This window comes from Erythrolamprus reginae, chromosome 2, assembly GCF_031021105.1.
Source record: "Erythrolamprus reginae isolate rEryReg1 chromosome 2, rEryReg1.hap1, whole genome shotgun sequence".
NCBI classification, from domain to species: domain Eukaryota; kingdom Metazoa; phylum Chordata; class Lepidosauria; order Squamata; family Dipsadidae; genus Erythrolamprus; species Erythrolamprus reginae.
Window position 1 is genome coordinate 234308994 of NC_091951.1, and position 18121 is coordinate 234327114.

The 18121-nt window shown below is 43.0% G+C and overlaps 1 protein-coding gene and 1 pseudogene across 1 annotated transcript in view; one reads left to right on the forward strand and one right to left on the reverse strand.

The window, feature by feature from the left end:
• Positions 1 to 6210, forward strand: part of LOC139162172 (stimulated by retinoic acid gene 6 protein-like) — a 48083-nt gene extending 41873 nt beyond the window's left edge. Inside the window, exons 13-16 of the mRNA XM_070742249.1 lie at positions 2354 to 2473; positions 3385 to 3548; positions 3719 to 3868; positions 4233 to 6210. Coding sequence (XP_070598350.1) covers positions 2354 to 2473; positions 3385 to 3548; positions 3719 to 3868; positions 4233 to 4348 — 550 coding nt within the window. The 3' untranslated portion in view covers positions 4349 to 6210. The remainder of the gene's footprint in view (positions 1 to 2353; positions 2474 to 3384; positions 3549 to 3718; positions 3869 to 4232) is intronic.
• LOC139159540 (perilipin-3-like) overlaps positions 1 to 18121 on the reverse strand; it is a 252743-nt pseudogene that overhangs the window by 186731 nt on the left and 47891 nt on the right.

Consider the following 18121-nt stretch of genomic DNA (forward strand, 5'->3'; position numbering starts at 1 on the left):
AAAGCAAGGTAGAGAAAGAGAGAGAAAGAAAGAAAGAAAGAAAGAAATGAGAGAGGAAGGAAGAGAGTGAGAGAGAGGAAGAAAGCAAGATAGAGAAAGAGAGAGAGAAAGAAAGAAAGAGATGAGAGAGGAAGGAAGAGAGTGAGAGAGAGGAAGAAAGCAAGATAGAGAAAGAGAGAAAGAAAGAAAGATGAGAAAGGAAGGAAGAGAGTGAGAGAGAGGAAGAAAGCAAGGTAGAGAAAGAGAGAGAGAAAGAAAGAAAGAAATGAGAGAGGAAGGAAGAGAGTGAGAGAGAGGAAAGCAAGATAGAGAAAGAGAGAAAGAAAGAAAGAAAGATGAGAAAGAAAGGAAGAGAGTGAGAGAGAGGAAGAAAGAGAGAGAAGAGTGGAAGAAAGAGAGAGAGAAATGATAGAAAAAGGGGGAGAAAAAAAGAGAAATGAGAAAATGATTGAGGCAGAGAATGACTGGAAAGAGATAGAAACAGAGAGAGAAGTGACTCTTGATTGAAAGCATATGGTAAAAGCACTTAAATAATAACAGAGAAAGAAACCCAGCCCTCACCTGTTTTTATTAATAGTTTTGCTGGTTCTTTTAGTTTTAATAGTAATGGATTTTGGTTTTTTAAAATTATTAATTTCTTTTAATAAAAAAGAAAAGATTTATTTGTTTGTTTGTTTGTTTATTTATTTATTTATTTATTTATACTTCTATGCCGCCCAGTCCCAAAGGGACTGTCGCTCAGACACTATACTTTTCCGCCCACACCGAAAAAAAATTAGAGGGAACATTGATCTCAGCCCTCAGCAGTCTGGTTTCAGGCCCGGCTACAGCACTAAAACTGCTTTGGTCACGCTGATGGATGATCTCTTGCCGGCCCAGGATAGGGGTCATTCCTCTATCCTTTTGCTTCTTAATTTCTCAGCAGCTTTTGATACCATCAACCATAGTATCCTTCTGCACCGACTGGAGGGGTTGTGAGTGGAAGGCACTGTCTTATAGTGGTTCTCTTCCTACCTTTCCAGTCGGGCGCAGTCAGTGTTGGCAGGGAGTCAGAGGTCGACTCCTCGGCCCCTCCTTCGTGGGGTTCTTCAGGGGTTGGTCCTCTCCCCCTGCTGTGAAATATCTACATGAAACCGCCGGGTGAGATTATCGAGCAACACAAAGTGAGTTACCATCAGTATGTTGATGACACTGAGCTGTACATTTCCCCCTGTGTCAATTCAGTGAAACAGTGGAGGTGATGTGCTGGTGCCTGGAGGCTATGAGGGTCTAGATGGGTGTCAACAGCTTCAAGCTCAACCCTGAAAAGACGGAGTAGCTGTGAGTTTTGCCTCCCAGGGACAATACCATCTGACTTCCATCACCTGTGGGGTGGACTTTTAACTCTCTTAGAGAGGGTCTGCAACTTGGGAGCTCTCCTTGACCCACAGCTGAGGTTAGAATATCATCCTTCAGCTCTGGCGAGGAGGACATTTGCGGCCATATCTGGATAGGGAATATCTTCTTACAGTCACTAACATCCTCATCACCTCTTGGCTTGATTACTGCAATGCTCTCTACCTGGGACTACCTTTAAAAAACGTTCAGAGAATGCAAATAGTCCAAAACACCGAAGTAAACCCATGTATCACCATCACTCCGTGAGCTGCATTGGCTGCCAATTGGTTTCTGAACACAATTTAAAGTGTAAAGCCCTACACAATTATCTGTAAAGCCCTACATGGCTTAGGACCAGACTACCTACTGGACCATATCTCAGCTGCCGGTCAGACCCCACAGAATTGGCCTTTTTAAGGTCCCATCAGCCCATCAATGACGCCTGACGGGGCCTATGGAAGGGCCTTCTCTGTGGCAACTCTGGTCCTTTGGAACCAACTCCCTCCAGCGATTTGTACTGCCCCCATTCTCCTGGTTTTTCATAAGGCTTTAAAAACACATCTTTGTCAGCAGGCCTGGGGCTGTTGAGCATTGATACCTACTCTGGCCAAATACTATGATTTTGATGAGATGAATGTTGGTTGATTGGTCTATATATTTTGGGTTTTAAGATTAGGTTTTAATTATTTGAATTCTTAAATTTAGTTTTTAGCTATGTTGTTTTATATTTATATTTTATATTGTTGATTTTGTATTCTTTATGCTGTAAACACCCTCAGTCCCCTGGAGAAGGGCGGCATAGAAATCCAAATAATGAATAAAAAATAAATACATAAACATAAGAATTTTGGATCCCAGAGTAAGAAGATGGAAGCAAAACACAATCCTTTCAATATTATATATATACATATATATATTGGCTTGGTTTGCTTGGTTATAAAATACAATGTTGTTTTCTTTGTTTTCTATCTCTCAGCCTGTCGTTTGTCATTGTCCTAGTGATCAAGAAAATACAGGTGTTTGTAGGTGGCAGGTTCTTTCTCCAGCCAAAAATATCAACGAGTGATAGCGAAAAACCTTTGGCACTTGATAACAGGTCAGTGCTAAGGAGTGATATGACTACTGTTATTCTGTGAATATAATTTTTCCAGTACCTGGATTTGATATTCTTCCAGATAAATGTATTTTAGCAGTGTCTGTTGGAAGATACTGTATAGTTTTGCAGGTGTTCTTTCCTTATTTTTAAAATGACAGTTCAGAAAGAGATGTAAAATAATGAAGCGATGTGAAAAGGATTCATTCACCTTATTTGGAAGTAATTACTCAGGGAAGCTAATCTAATTGAGCTTCTAATTTTGTCATTTTGTTAGTCACTATGAGATCATCTTGGTGGGAAAAAGTTAAAAGATCAATGGGGAAAAATTAAGTACAAAAATACAGTTTCAGAAGAATTATATGGCATTTGTATTATGCTTTTTTAAGCTATAGAGAAAACTGGTTCAAATGCTTTTTCATGTTGAATATTGCATGAAGAAACCTAGAAAAGATTTAACAGTATTCTCCTAACTTCCTTTCTTTTACCTTAGTCTTATCTGTTGATTGATTTATTTTATTCTATTGAAAAATATTTTAATATTGTGCAAATGTTGCAATTTATCACTTCAATTCAATAAAATATATTTATGTGTTTGCATTATATCTTGGTACAACAGTCTGTATCTCATCAACTACGATTGGTGGGACTTGTAAATAAACTTTATTCATCTTCTCATGGGCTCAGTAAAGTATTGTAACTTTCTGCAAGTACAACTTATTGTACTTCCTCAACTGAGTGCTAGGAAGAACTATTAATTGGGGTTTTTTTGGTAAAAGCCGATTGGGGGAATGTATCTGCCTTCAAATTCTAACACAGCACATGACTGAAGTCAAAAGCAAAATTGTCTGTTTCTGCCACCATAGTTGGAGAGTAAGCATGAGACTTTTCAGTGATAACCTCTTGTTTTGCAGGAGAGTCTTCGCAAACTTCAGTTATTTTTTATTCTTCCATTCGGTGGTCATGGGCATAGGTTCCTGTCTGTTAAGACTGTTGCGTAGCGTCATTCTTGGTGCCTGGATGGTTGCACGAATAGATAGACCAGTAATGCCAAAAGGTTTTGAACAATGTGATGCAGGTGAGCATTTGAGGCACCTTACACAGGAGACCTCATCTACTTTTACATAACAAACTTAATTTTCCACTCAGTAGCATCTTTGTTTCAAGCCTTGGATGGAGTGGGTGGGATGGGAGAACAAGAAGCTGCATTTAACATGCAAAAAAGAAATACTCATGATTTCCCTGCAGGTTACAGAGTTTGGGTTGGAATGCTTTTCTTGGACCACTATCACACAAATCCCATCCTTGTGTGCTTCTGCCAAACCCTTTGCGACAAAATCAAACAGAAAACCCTGTCTGTCTATTCAAAGTCCTCTGTGGGCAAGCCATTGGAAATAGGTAAGCTTGAATCACAAACCCTATGGCCTGTTGGGATGTTAAGCAATATGTAAGATACAGGGGAAGTTAAAATAGAATATTTACTTCTGGGAAAGAAGCTCTGAATATTGCAGATTGTTTTCATTTAGAAAACTTTTGAAGGTAGGTCCTGTAACTAAACATTTTCCTTTGGGAAATGTTTATTTTATTTATTGATAATCCCACCCTTTTAATTTTACAAATAACTCAAGATGGCAAACACTATCCAATCCATGGTCCTCTTCTGATTTTCCCCACAACAACCACTCTGTGAGGTGGGTTGGGCTGAGAGAGAATGACTGGTCTGATAAACATGGCAAAAATTAATACTGGTTTCTCATTTTAGTTCCCAGAGTGTCTAGCAAAGCCAGGATAAGGTGGTTCCTGTTGTATACCCTTCTGAATAACCCCAGTGTCCAAAAAATCCGGAAGCTAAAACCTCTCTCCTATTCTTCGGATTGATGAAATATTTTTACTTTTTGACAATGTGTGCTAAATATGCTATGAGCACATAGTTGCCTCTGTGGTTCACAACTATTTAGTATTTGTTGTGATCAGGAGGGGCTTGCTGACATATTCATTTGTTTCTTAAATGAACACTGGCAACATGACTAGTATTTATTATGTTACTGTACTGTATTCAATTGCAGTATGATTATTATATGTGCAAAAATGAAAAGATTCAGCACAACCCACAATGGAGGAATGGTTGGCGAAGGTAACAGAATTTGCTACAATGGCGAAATTAACTTCCTTAATTAGAGAAAAGACAATATCAACACTTATTATTGACTGGAAACTCCTTATAGTTTTTGTTATTGTTGCTTGAAATAGAGGAAAATAAATTGTAATTTATGGTTTTGATGATTAAAAAATGGGATAATGATAAAAGGAGATTTTTTTCCCCTTTGTAACCATAGATGAAGCGGTAATTTTGTATTGGTGTTTGTAATTATTGTAAAGAAATTTGGAAGCCACTTCTGTTTCTTTTCATTTTTTATTATTGAACCCTTGGCTCTTTCTTTCTTTCTTTCTTTCTTTCTTTCTTTCTTTCTTTCTTTCTTTCTTTCTATCCTTCCTTCCTCCGTCCCTTCCTCCCTCCCTCCATAATTTATATTCTTATTAATTTTTTATCCTTGTTTTAAAATATTTAATAAAAATTATTTGCTTTAATAGCTTTTGTGTATCCCCAATTCAGAAATCAGGCTCGGATATTTTGTTTAGCAGACTTTCCAAAGAATAAGCAGTAGGAATTCTGGTTTTGCAAACTGTTTTTAATAAATGTCCCTGGGGGATGTTTTCTGTTTGGTGTAGAATGAACATTTTGAACATCAGTTGAAAGAATGTTTTGGAGTGAAAGGAAACCAAATGTGTTTCTCCATCTGGGTCGCTTCTCCAGTTTTGCACCATTAAATCCAAATTTCAAAAATCAACTGTTCAAGCCCCCAACTATGTCTCTAATACCAGTGTGAGCCTGGAGACAGGCCTCATGAAAGTGCAATACGGATGACTAAACTCAAAGATTGAATCAGATTTATACCTTTTTCTCCTTGGCCTTCTCCATTAATTATGAAGAATGATTTTCATTTCAAATGGGGAAAAGCTGAGGCAACTAAAATCGCAGCTTTGCTCTACTCTCCAGGTCTTCATGGGAGAATGATCAAGCCAAAGCACATTAAACAGTATGTAACAGACACAGAACGCCAATGCACTCTGCCTCCTTCATGGCACACCTAACTAACCACAAAGTACCTAAACACAAAAGGGCCTTTATTGTGGCACAAGATCATACCCCTCAGATGTCCTTGGTGGCAGATACAGGAAATTCCCCTGCCTAGAGCGACGGCCCCCTGTGGTTCTGACCATGTAGAAACAAGAGAACATCTCCAATTGTCTGTACTATAGAGACATTCATACTAGGCTTATCTCGCCATTATTGCATATACCCAAATTACACCTCCCTGCTACTTTCAGACACTAACCCTCCTAACAATATAATGTTGCCAGACTGCCCAGCAGTGCTTAAATCTGTCAGATGACCTGTGCAATACATTAGTCTTAATGAGGATTAAATGATTCAAAAGTGCTTTATACTGTGATAGATTCAGTTTGTCATATATTAAATTCATATTGATCTAATATTTCTACCTCTTCGTTTAGGTTTTTTTTAAAAAAAAAATCTTGTTTTTATATATTTTAGCATTGTTTTTCTTTTCAATTAGATTTTATTGTATCCTTCATAGTTTTTAATCTTGTGTACCCCATCCTCGTTCAGTAGAAGGTCTATAAGATCTACGACCGTATTAAAGATTTGAACTTTGAAACTTTGTATGTGTGTATGCCGTAATGTGATTCTTGTGTACAGTAACTCTTTGATGAAGCCATGCAGCAGGATCAGGGAAATTTAATATGCCATTCAAATGCTGTTGAATATCAACCCCAACCTCTCCATGGACATGTCTAGTAGTCATGGATAAAGGAAGATGTCCCTCAGGACATCTTGTTTAGAATCCAGAAACTTCCTGAATAGAGATTATTTGCTGTAGTGGCACAGTGGATGCAGTACTACAGAGCACCTCTACTAACTACCTGCAGTTTGATTCTCACCGGCTTAAGGTTGACTCAGCCTTCCATCCTCCTGAGGTGGGTAAAACGTCACCAGCTGCTCTCTGGGTTTCTGGGGCGTGCATGTGTGCTGGCCAGCTGGTCTTTGCGCGCACCAAAATGCCGGAAACCCGAAGACCAGTTAGCCAATGTGCATGTGCATGCCGGAAACCTGAAGGCCAGCTGGCCGGCATGCACATGCGCATTGGATAGCTGGTTTTCAGATTTTTGGCATGCGCACACATGCATGCACGTTCTAGTTTGGTCACTTGGTGCTGAAAAGGTTGGCCATCACTGGTATGAGAATAAGAGACAAAATTCTGTTAAATATCAATATATGGAAAAAAATGACTTATTCCTGGTTCATTCATGTGCTGGGGATGAAATAAAAGTATAATAGAGAAATAGGAAAAGAAAGAAAGAAAGAAAGAAAGAAAGAGAAAGAGAAAAATCAGAAACAAATGAAAAAAGAAGAGATAGAAAAAGAAAAAAGAAAAGATAGAGGTCGAAAGAAAGGAAAGGAAAGACAGACGTATATGTGCCAAAGTTAGATGCAAATGAAGAAACCCTTAAAGCAGTTCTGTTGGCGTCTTGTCCTCAGTAATCTTTCCTTGTCACAACTAGAAAGAAAAATGTTAAAGGAGGTTTACTTTTAATAAAGCATGTACTAAAATCAGGTCCGTATGGAGGAACTTTCCACTTTCCAATAAGATTATTTACCCATCCCGGTTTTTAATTTTTTTACAAACCTATCAAGTCAATGTGTGAACAATGTGGCACCTGGATATCATGCATTCTAATGCAAATAAAACTAGTAGCATTTATCATAATTATTACATTCAACCAACTTATATATATTTTAGTAATATTAGACATTTATATTAAATTGCAATCTGTCATTGTTCAATTATTCCATGTTTTCTCTTGTTATGTCCACTGCCTAGTTTCCAAAATTTCTGCCCAGCCCTCTATCTCCCTTTCAAATGTTATTTTCTAGCTCTCTTAGTATATTTCCTTCCTGGTTTAATTCATCAATCACTATTATTTTCGTTGTTGTCTCTTCTTTGTCTCCTTCCTTCCTTCTGTTGATTCCTCCCTTTCCTGGGTGTCTTAGTTTTTACTCATCATACATCGTATGGTATTTTCCATTTTCCCCCCATAATCTCCTTATATCCTTGCTCCCTGATGTCTTTTGTGTTCTGAAAAAGTAGCACCATGTCCTTTGAAATTCCACTCATTTCTTCCTTATAAAGCATCTTATTTTGTTGTTGTTTTTAAATTCAACTTTTGTCCAGCAGTCCAAGAACTATTTATACAGTTCTTAAGTTACCCTTCAAGGAATGCACTAGACCCAGTTCTTTATATCCCATGGATCAGTGATAGCGAAACTTTTTTGGTTCACGTGCCAAAAGGGATGTGTGTTGGCGTGGTTGAACAGGGTGGGCTTTTCTAAATAGAGACCTCATAGTAGCGGGATCCTAGCACGTGATCCTTTATCACTCTTCCTTTTCCTAACCAGCCCAAATAGGAGTTGAATTATTTACTTGCATTCCCCAAGGCTGCCGCCTTGGCTCAGCTTTCCTTTGCCCATTGAATGCTGTTTCTTACTGGCTATATATTTGGTTGGACAGTTGTAATTTTTTTATATGAGGTTGCAGAAGACATTTTTTGTACTCCGGGGCTTCAGGGAAGCTTTCCTGAAACCTCCAGAGTGCAAAAAACATCACAACGGTAAACTGGAAGTGCATTTTTCCAAACTTCCGATTTGTCCATTAAGGGATTTTTTTTTTGCCTCCAGGGTTTCAGGAAAGCTTCCTGAAGTGTCCAAAGGGCGAAATGGCCTTTCTGAAGGCTTAAAATCAGCTGGCCAGTACTCGCATGCGCTCTGGAGCCGATACAGGGCAAAGTCTCACATGCCCTCCGAAATGGCTGTACATGCTACCAGTGGCACGCGTGCCATAGATTCGCCATCATGGCATTAGGTAAACAATCAGTTCCATTTAGGTTACCTAGAGGTTATCAAAAGCCTCTTTGCATCCCCTTTACAGGTTCAATCTTCTAGCATAACTTTCAGGGGACCCTTTAATTACATAACTTCCTTATTTTCATATTTGGGTCTCCAATAGACATAGGATAGCTAAAAATAATCTAATATATATATTTTCACAGTCCTTCATATAGGTATTCCCAGGCTTGTAATTTTTCCTTTTGTCAGCAGGTTACAATCTCAGCTTAAATGTCAGTAAACTTCATTTCATTTAAATGATCCATAAGAGTTCTACCTCCTAAAGCAGAATAGGTTTTGTAAGTAAATAATTCCAGGATCATAAAATGTTTTCCCAGTACCATGTCTCCCCAGTATAAGATCCAATTTTCTGTATATTTTAAAATTTATTATTTTCTCTATTGCGCCTTTCACTTCTGGTCTGGTGTTCTCTCAGAATGCTTAGACGCCGCTTTAGCAAATAATTGTGAGCCAATATTCAATGCTATTTATTTATTTGTTTATTTATTTATTTATTATCTATTATTTTTTTATTTGTTTGTTTGTTTGTTTGTTTATTTGAATTTTTGTTTATGGCGCCCTTCTCCTTAGACTCAGGGCAGCTTACAACATGTTAGCAATAGCACTTTTTAACAGAGCCACTTATCCAAAAGAAAGATGACCAGCCCAAGAGGAAAGATTAAAGAGGATCAGGAAACAAAATGTCTACTTCTATTATTGTATTCTTGGGAAAATCCAAGATGAATTTTCCTCAGTTCAATTCAATTCAAATATTATTTATAGGTTTTGAAATAGAAGCATTCTTTATGTCACTTTGAGATTCAGGAGCAAAGGTGACATATAAAATAAATAGGGAACAAAAGTGGTGTCAGATGAAAGTGCCAAACTCCATGTTGTTAGAGAAGAGTACTTTTACTGAATCAGAAATGATAGCAACAATATGAAAGCAAGATCTGAGGCAACAAGGCGCTCAAAATACATATAGAAAGTAATCTCAAATCCCTCAAAACTCAGGGCTGATCATCCAATCTCAATGCCCCCTAGATGTCATATGGGCACATCTTCAAGTGGAGCCTTCACATCTGGACTGCAGAAACTGTTGACCTTGTGCCGGCTATAAACATGTCCATGTATCCACCCAGTAATGATGAGAATTTTCCTCCCTAGCCCTCTCAAAAAGATCAGGACATATTTCCAGCACTGCTTCCATCCTCCTCCCAAATACCTAATCTCCTCCTCCAATTTCTATGGCAGCTGAAGCAAGCAGGCAGTGTGGAGGCTGACAGGTGGCTTGAAGCAAGAAAAGTTTCAAGGCTCAGATGTGCCATCCATGGTGTTGTACATACTCCTGGTCATTTGGAGGATGATGAAAAAATTGAGGACTTTGATACAGATAGTGTTTATGAATTAGTGGTGGGCCCGGGGTTACAGGTAGTAGAACAGGTGGGAGGCCAGCCACAGGATGTGGCTATGAGTCCAGAATCTAGCGAGGAAGAATCAGACGTTCGCTGGGTCAATCCTAAATTCAGAAGGGTCCAAAAACGTAAAGAACAGGTGTTTGGAAGAAGATATTAAGGGGAGGAATGGGTTAAATACTGGAGTGATTATATTTGGTACGTCAGGGAGTCAGTGGGGAAGAAGGGTGGAGTTTCAATGTTGTACGGCAAAAAATGAAAGGTTTCCGTTCAGCTCCCAAGCAAGCAAATGAGCCGGGGTGGCGCAGTAGGTAGAGTGCTGTACTGCAGGCCACTGAAGCTGACTTGTAGATCTGAAGGTCAGCGGTTCAAATCTCATCACCGGCTCAAGGTTGACTCAGCCTTCCATCCTTCCAAGGTGGGTAAAATGAGGACTCGGATTGTGGGGGCAATAGCCTAGCTCTGTTAAAAAAGTGCTATTGCTAACATGTTGTAAGCCGCCCTGAGTCTAAGGAGGAGGGCGGCATAAAAATTGAATAAATAAAATAAATAAAATAAATGCATTCTGTGTTAATTTACAGTCATTTCATTTCATTCATTCATTTATTGGATTTATATGCCGCCCCTCTCCGAAAACTCGGGGCGGCTAACAACAGTCATGAACAATGTACAGTAAAAATCCAATACTAAAAACTAACTTAAAACCCCCTAATGTATAAAACCAGCATACGTACAAACATACCATACATACAGTTGTATCAGCCTAGGGGGAGAAGAAGTCTTAATTCCCCCATGCCTGGCGGCAGAGGTGGGTTTTGAGTAGCTTACGAAAGGCAAGGAGGGTAGGGGCAGTTCTAATCTCTGGGGGGAGTTGGTTCCAGAGGGCCGGGGCCGCCACAGAGAAGGCTCTTCTCCTGGATCCCGCCAAGTGGCATTGTTTCGTTGACGGGACCCGGAGAAGACCCACTCTGTGGGACCTAACTGGCCGCTGGGATTCGTGCGGCAGAAGGCGGTTCCTGAGATAATCTGGTCCGGTGCCATGAAGGGCTTTATAGGTCATAACCAACACTTTGAATTGTGACCGGAAACTGATCGGCAACCAATGCAGACTGCGGAGTGTTGGTGTAACATGGGCATATTTAGGAAAGCCCATGATTGCTCTCGCAGCTGCATTCTGCACGATCTGAAGTTTCCGAACACTTTTCAAAGGTAGCCCCATGTAGAGAGCGTTACAGTAGTCGAGCCTCGAGGTGATGAGGGCATGAGTGACTGTGAGCAGTGACTCCCGGTCCAAATAGGGTCGCAACTGATGCACCAGGCGAACCTGGGCAAACGCCCCCCTCGCCACAGCTGAAAGATGTTTCTCTAATGTGAGCTGTGGATCGAGGAGGACGCCCAAGTTGCGAACCCTCTCTGAGGGGGTCAATGTTTCTCCCCCCAGGGTGATGGACGGACAGATGGAATTGTCCTTGGGAGGCAAGACCCACAGCCACTCCGTCTTGTCTGGATTGAGTTTGAGTTTGTTGAATGTCAGTTCTGCTGTTTTTGAATCATGCTCAGTACATAAATCTTGTTAAACGGAGAAGGCTAGGAGGAGTGTGAGGAATGCAATTAAGAAAGATAACGGGCTGAGAGGAATGTGCTAGTATGAACTGTATTTTGAATACGGAAGGGAAGAGAAATAAAAATGGAGTTTATTTATTAAATACTGCATTTAGTAAGAGTTATTTGTAATAGCTAAAATTCTACCAGAAATCAGAACACATGGTGAGTTTGTAAGTAAAATGAGAATCATATTTAGCATTTATTCTTGTGTGGTTCACTGCATTAACTGAAAGATCTCTTACCTTTTCTGATATAATGGATATAATTTGAAGAGCAAACTTATAAAATGGTGACCATGATGGCATCATAGTTAGAATGCAGTACTGCAGGCTACTTCTGTTTGCCAGCTACCTGCAATTTGGCAGTTCAAATCACACTAGGCTCAAGGTTGATTCAGCCTTTCCATCCTTCTGAGGTTGGTAAAATGAGGACCCAGATTGTTGGGAGCGATGTGCTGACTCTGTAAACCGCTTAGAGAGGGTTGTAAAGTGCTGTGGAGTATTAAATTTAAATGCTATTGCTATCTGTACCAGTCATATAATACCCATGTATTGGAAGGCAAACAAGACCATGTCTATCATTGTCATGTCTAAGAATGCCATTGGGATCTAAATATGGCCCAGAAAGTGAAACAAAGCTTACTGGTCACCAACTTCTTAGACATCCCTGAGTATATTGAGGGCCAAAACCTTAGTCATTGTTGCTACACAGCTAGATGTAAAGCTGGTTGATGTCCAGAAGTGAGCGTAAATTTGACACCATTTGTACAGAATCAGTTTACAATATGGATACATATGTGAACTAGCATATACAGTGATCCCCCGATCATTGCGAGGGTTCCGTTCCAGGACCCTAGCAATGATCGGGTTTTAGCGAAGTAGCGCTGCGGAAGTAAAAACACCATCTGCGCATGCGCAGATGGTTTTTACTTCCGCAGCGCTAGCGAGGAGCCGAAGTTTGGGGGCCGCGCGGCTGTTTTAAAACGTCGCCGCCGGCATGGGGGGCTTGCCAGCACCCCCCGGACCCCCAACCCGGGTTTGGGGGGCTGCTAGGAAGCCCCCCATGCCGGCGGCCACGTTTTAAAACAGCCGCGCGGCTTGCCAACTGAGTCCCGAAGACAAACGTCAAAGGCGAACTTCCGCGTTTGTCTTCGGGACGCATTGGGAAGCCGTGCGGCTGTTTTAAAACATCGCCGCCGGCATGGGGGGGCTTGCCAGCACCCCCCGGACCCCCAACCCGGCGAACGAACGGCGGGTGGCCGGGCGAAGGACGGGCTCGCTGCTCGCCCGGCCACCCGGGTTCGTTTGGCTTCGGGACATGCCGGCGGCGACGTTTTAAAACAGCCGCGCGGTTTACCAACTGAGTCCCGAAGTCAAAGGCGAACTTCGGGACTCAGTTGGTAAACCACGCGGCTGTTTTAAAACGTCGCCGCCGGCATGTCCCGAAGCCAAACGAACCCGGGTGGCCGGGCGAGCAGTGAACGAACGGCGGGTGGCCGGGCGAAGGGCGGGCTCGCTGCTCGCCCGGCCACCCGGGTTCGTTTGGCTTCGGGACATGCCAGCGGCGACGTTTTAAAACAGCCGCGCGGTTTACCAACTGAGTCCCGAAGTCAAAGGCGAACTTCGGGACTCAGTTGGTAAACCGCGCGGCTGTTTTAAAACGTCGCCGCCGGCATGTCCCGAAGCCAAACGAACCCGGGTGGCCGGGCGAGCAGCGAGCGAACGGCGGGTGGCCGGGCGAAGGGTGGGCGAGCGGCGGGCGAGCCGGGCGAACGGCGGGCGAACGGCGGGTGGCCGGGCGAACGGCGGGCGAGCCGGGCGAAGGCCGGGCGAGCGGCGAACGGCGGGTGGCCGGGTGAACGGCGGGCGAGCGGGTGCTGGGGGGGCTTCGCCCTCCCGCCAGCAAGAGGGGGAAGACCCAGGGAAGCCGCCCAGCAGCTGATCTGCCCGGCGCCATCTACGCATGCGTGCCCATAGAAAAAAAGGGCGCGCATGCGCAGATGGTGTTTTTACTTCCGGGTTCAAAAATCGCTATATAGCCGTTTCGCAATGATCGGGAGCGCAATACCAGGGGGATCACTGTACTATTTTTAAAAAAGTAAAGCCCATGCAGATTTTATTCTGTTATTCATTGCCGACGAAAGGAGGTGCTCATCTCTGTTTCAAGGCCACTGAACCAGTGCTGTTTGAAGACATTTCCACAGCCATTCCCACCCGAGTGGTACCTATTTATCTACTTGCCTTGGCATGCTTTTGAATTGCTAGGTTGACAGGAGCTGGGATGAGGACAGGAACTCGCCCTGTTGCATGGTGCTTGGGCCTCGAACTTCCAGCCGACCTCAGCCTCTTAACTGCTGAGTCACCATGCCGCTGATAAATACTATAGCAACTACAAATGTTGTTACAGTAGTTAATAAGTTTTTCAGTTATTTTTCCTTTTAATCATCTATTTTTCTTGCTTTTTAACCACAAGGAGAGGAAAGCTGTGCAAAATATTTATCTCCCATTAAAGCAAACACTTTTGGCTTCCATAGTCAGGTTTTCGGGGGGTGGGGTGGGTTTGGAGGACACTGGAGAATAGTTCAAAATAGCAGCGCCCTGAGTCTTTTAAAAAAAAAATACTTCTGCCAATGTAATGGCTCCTGCCCACTTGCTCTTCTTTTGTTTTCCATGCACATCATCATTCTGGGTTCTGTCATGTCGCTTTTAAAATGCCGTTGTGCATCTCCCAATGCAGCCTAGACAAAGATGTAAAGAAGAATCTCAGGGGTGCTTTGTAGCATTTCCAGCAGATAAAAAAAAAATCAACAGGTAAAAATCACAAGAGAGCAAAGAAGGCAGCCAGACACATGGCTGTGACATTATGGAATATCATCTATATCTATAGTGACCTCAGAGCCTCGTGTTTCTGTTGTTTGGTAAAAAAGATAAAGCAATTGGCCTGTGGGATTAGGGTATAAATCCTAACTGTACTTTTCCAATCCTGACTGTTCTTTTAGTTGAATATTATTGCAACTGTTATTTTCAGTTTGTGTCACTTTAGCTTGACTACTGAAAGATGTGTAGGAGTTGCTCAGATTTATTTGCAAATTGGAATGGTATATAAATGTAATAATCCTACGGTATTAAATAAAAAAATATACATTAATAAATAGTTGTGAAAATGCAGTACATGTACATTTCCACAACACATTGTTATAAGAATAACTGGGGAGGGAGGAAGCACATCTTTACAATGCTATTACCAATCTAGGACTAGAACAACTAGTAATAAACAATGCTACATTTAGCAATTGTCTTGATCTCATCTTCTGCAACAGTTTACACTCAATTTATGGACTATAAATAAAAGAGCCCTTTTCCAACAGTGACCACAGCATGATTGACTTTTGTCTCAATATACTTCTTTACCAAAACGACCATAATAACAGGATAACCAACTACAACTTTAAAAAAGCCAATTACGATATCATAGATGCCGACCTCTCATCTCTTGATTGGCAAACATTATTCTCTGACTGTAATACTGCTGAAGACTACTACAAAATCTTTTTGCTCGAAATGCAGAGTCATTAAATTATGTGTACCAGTAATACTCATCAAAACCAAGAAAAACAAATTGCCCATAAAAATAAAGAAGCCCCAATCCCCCCAAAAGATATCTTTGGTGGAAGAACAAAACTGGCTACATTGCTAACTTTAAAAGCTGCTACAAAAATCTATGCCATGAAATAAAGACTGAATGCACCAATTATCACATCAATCAAGAAAACCTGTGCATGAAATCCAGACGCACCTTCTATAACAGTGATGGGCAACCTTTTGAGCTTGGTGTGTCAAAATTCGCCAAAAAACTGAGCATAACTCGGGTGGTGTGTCACCTTGAGAAAAAAACATAATTTTGTGATATTTATACTTTAAATAACAAATATGCATAATTATCTTTCTCTCTCTTTCCTGTCATTCTCTGCCTCAATCATTTTCTCATTTCTCTTTTTTTTCTCCCCTTTATTCTATCATTTCTCTCCCTCTCTCTTCCTATCTTCTCTCTCACATTCTTTCTCTCTCTCTCCCTTCCTTTCTTTCCTTCTCTCTTCCTTCCACTTTTTTCTCTTTCTCTCTCTTTTCCTTCCTTCTCTCCTTCCCCTCCCTCTCTTTCTCCCTCTCTCCCTTTATATTTATCTCTTCCTTCCTTCCTCTCTTCCTCCCTTTCTCTCTCCCTCTCGTTCACTTTTCTCTCTTTGGCAAACCCCCAAACTGTTCAGATTCAAGAAAAAGCTTATCAAGGGGGGTGGGGGGTTGTAAAAATCTAGTTATGAGCTGCCAAAGGAGGAAGCAAATGGCGCGACGTCCACGCAGGGTTTTTTTTCAGACTCTCTTTTTTGCGAGCCCGGCATGATTTTTTTAAATTACAAATTAATAACCCGGTAAGGGTTTACCTTAGCACCGTCTCCTGTAACACCGTTCTGGAAGGCGAGCAGGGAGCAGAGGGGCGAGGGCAGTGTTCCCTCTAATTTTTTTTCGGGGTGGGCGGAAAAGTACAGTGTCTGAGCGACAGTCCCTTTGGGACTGGGCGGCATATAAGTATAAATAAATAAATAAATAAGTAAGTAAGTAAGTAAGTAAGTAAGTAAGTGTGGGCGTGCGCTATCACACATGAGCGAGTTCTTGCATCCATAATTCTATCCTTTCTGTCTCCCTCCCTCTTTCCTTTCTATCTCTCCCTCCCTTTCCTCCCTCCCTCTTTCCTTTCTATCTCTCCCTCCCTCTTTCCTTTCTATCTTTCTCTCCCCCTGCCTTTCTGCAAGCCCTTCCTTTTCCCTCTCCCTATCCTACTACCCCTCACCCTCCTTTCTATCTCTCCCTCCCTCTTTTTTTCTATCTCTCCCTCCCTTTCCTCCCTCCCTCTTTCCTTTCTATCTCTCCCTCCCTCTTTCCTTTCTATCTTTCTCTCCCCCTGCCTTTCTCCAAGCCCTTCCTTTTCCCTCTCCCTATCCTACTACCCCTCACCCTCCTTTCTATCTCTCCCTCCCTCTTTCCTCCCTCCCTCTTTTTTTCTATCTCTCCCTCCCTTTCCTCCCTCCCTCTTTCCTTTCTATCTCTCCCTCCCTCTTCCCTTTCTATCTCTCCCTCCCTCTTTCCTTTCTATCTTTCTCTCCGCCTGCCTTTCTCCAAGCCCTTCCTTTTCCCGCTCTCTATCCTACTTCCCCCTCTCCCTCCTGTCTATCTCATCCTCCCTCTTCCCTTTCTCCCATTCTCTCCCTCTTCCTTTCTATCTTTCTCTCCCTCTTTCCTTTCTATCTTTCTGTCCCTGCCTTTCTCCCTCTTTCCCTTCATCTCTCCCTCTCTCTTTATCTCAATTCCCTCTTTCTCCCTGGGCTGCTGTGCCTGCCCTGCAGCCCCACCACGGACGGACTGCCTTAGCATCGGTGCCCCCCACACACACGCTGCAGCTGCCGGACTATCAGCGGCACACACACCACACACGCTGCATTTCTCCCTCTTTCCCTTCATCTCTCCACGCACACACTGCAGCTCCCGGATCATCGGCGGCAGATACACATGCGCACACACCCCACACACACTGTGTTTCTTCCTCTTTCCCTTCATCTCTCCACGCACACGCTGCAGCTCCCGGACCATCAGCGGCACACACACGCGCGCACCCCCCCACACACGCTGCGTTTCTCCCTGCCTTTCTCACTCTTTCCCTCTTTCTTTCTTGCTCTCTCTCACTCTCTCTTCCTTCCTATCTTCTCTCTCTCTCTTTCTCTCTCTCCCTTCCCTTCTTTCCTTCTCTCTTCCTTCCACTTTTTTCTCTTTTCCTTCCTTCCCCTATTCCCCTCCCTCTCCCTCTTTATATTTATCTCTACCTTCCTTCCTCTCTTCCTCCCTTTCTCTCTCCCTCTCATTCACTTTTCTCTCCCTTCCTTCCCTCCCTCCTTCTGTCCTCTCCTCTTTCCCTCCCTCTCTTTCCCTTCTTTCTCTCCACATCTCCGGCGTGCAGCTGGCTTTGCTGACCGGCACAAGTCTCAAGCCAGCTGCCCCGGAAAGCCAGGAAGGTCCTCCTGCCCCCCCCGCCGGAAAAAACCCGGAGGTCTGCCGCCACCAGCCTGAGCCTCCCGTTGCTCCACTCGGCTTCACTGTGGACCTCCGTTGTGTTTTCAGGGGGAGGGAGCGGCGGGAAAGCCCTGTGCCGGCCAGGAAAGCTGGCTTTCCGAGAAAGCAGCGCGCTTTTCAAATGCACTGCTTTCTTACAACTCTTTCCTGGGCAGGGGGGAGGGAGGAGGCCTGCAACACCTCCCCTCGCTCCCAGCCGCCCCTGCGAGCCAACCACCATTCGTGGTGGGCTCCGACGCTTGGCGCCATGCCAATCAGCTGGGAGGCGGCGCCCCGCCCCCCAGCTGAAACTGACGTTGGGCCGTGGCGATTCTTCCCCCGGCCGGACAGGCATGCTTGTGCTCCCAGCTGGGAGGCGGTGTTCTCGCCCCTCCCAGCCATTGCAAAAATCGCCCGGTCTCTTAATTAAAGGGAGAGGAAAAATAATAATAATAATTGCGGTTGCAATTGCACTCCCTAAAGCTCCCTGTTTCTCCGGCGGCCGCGT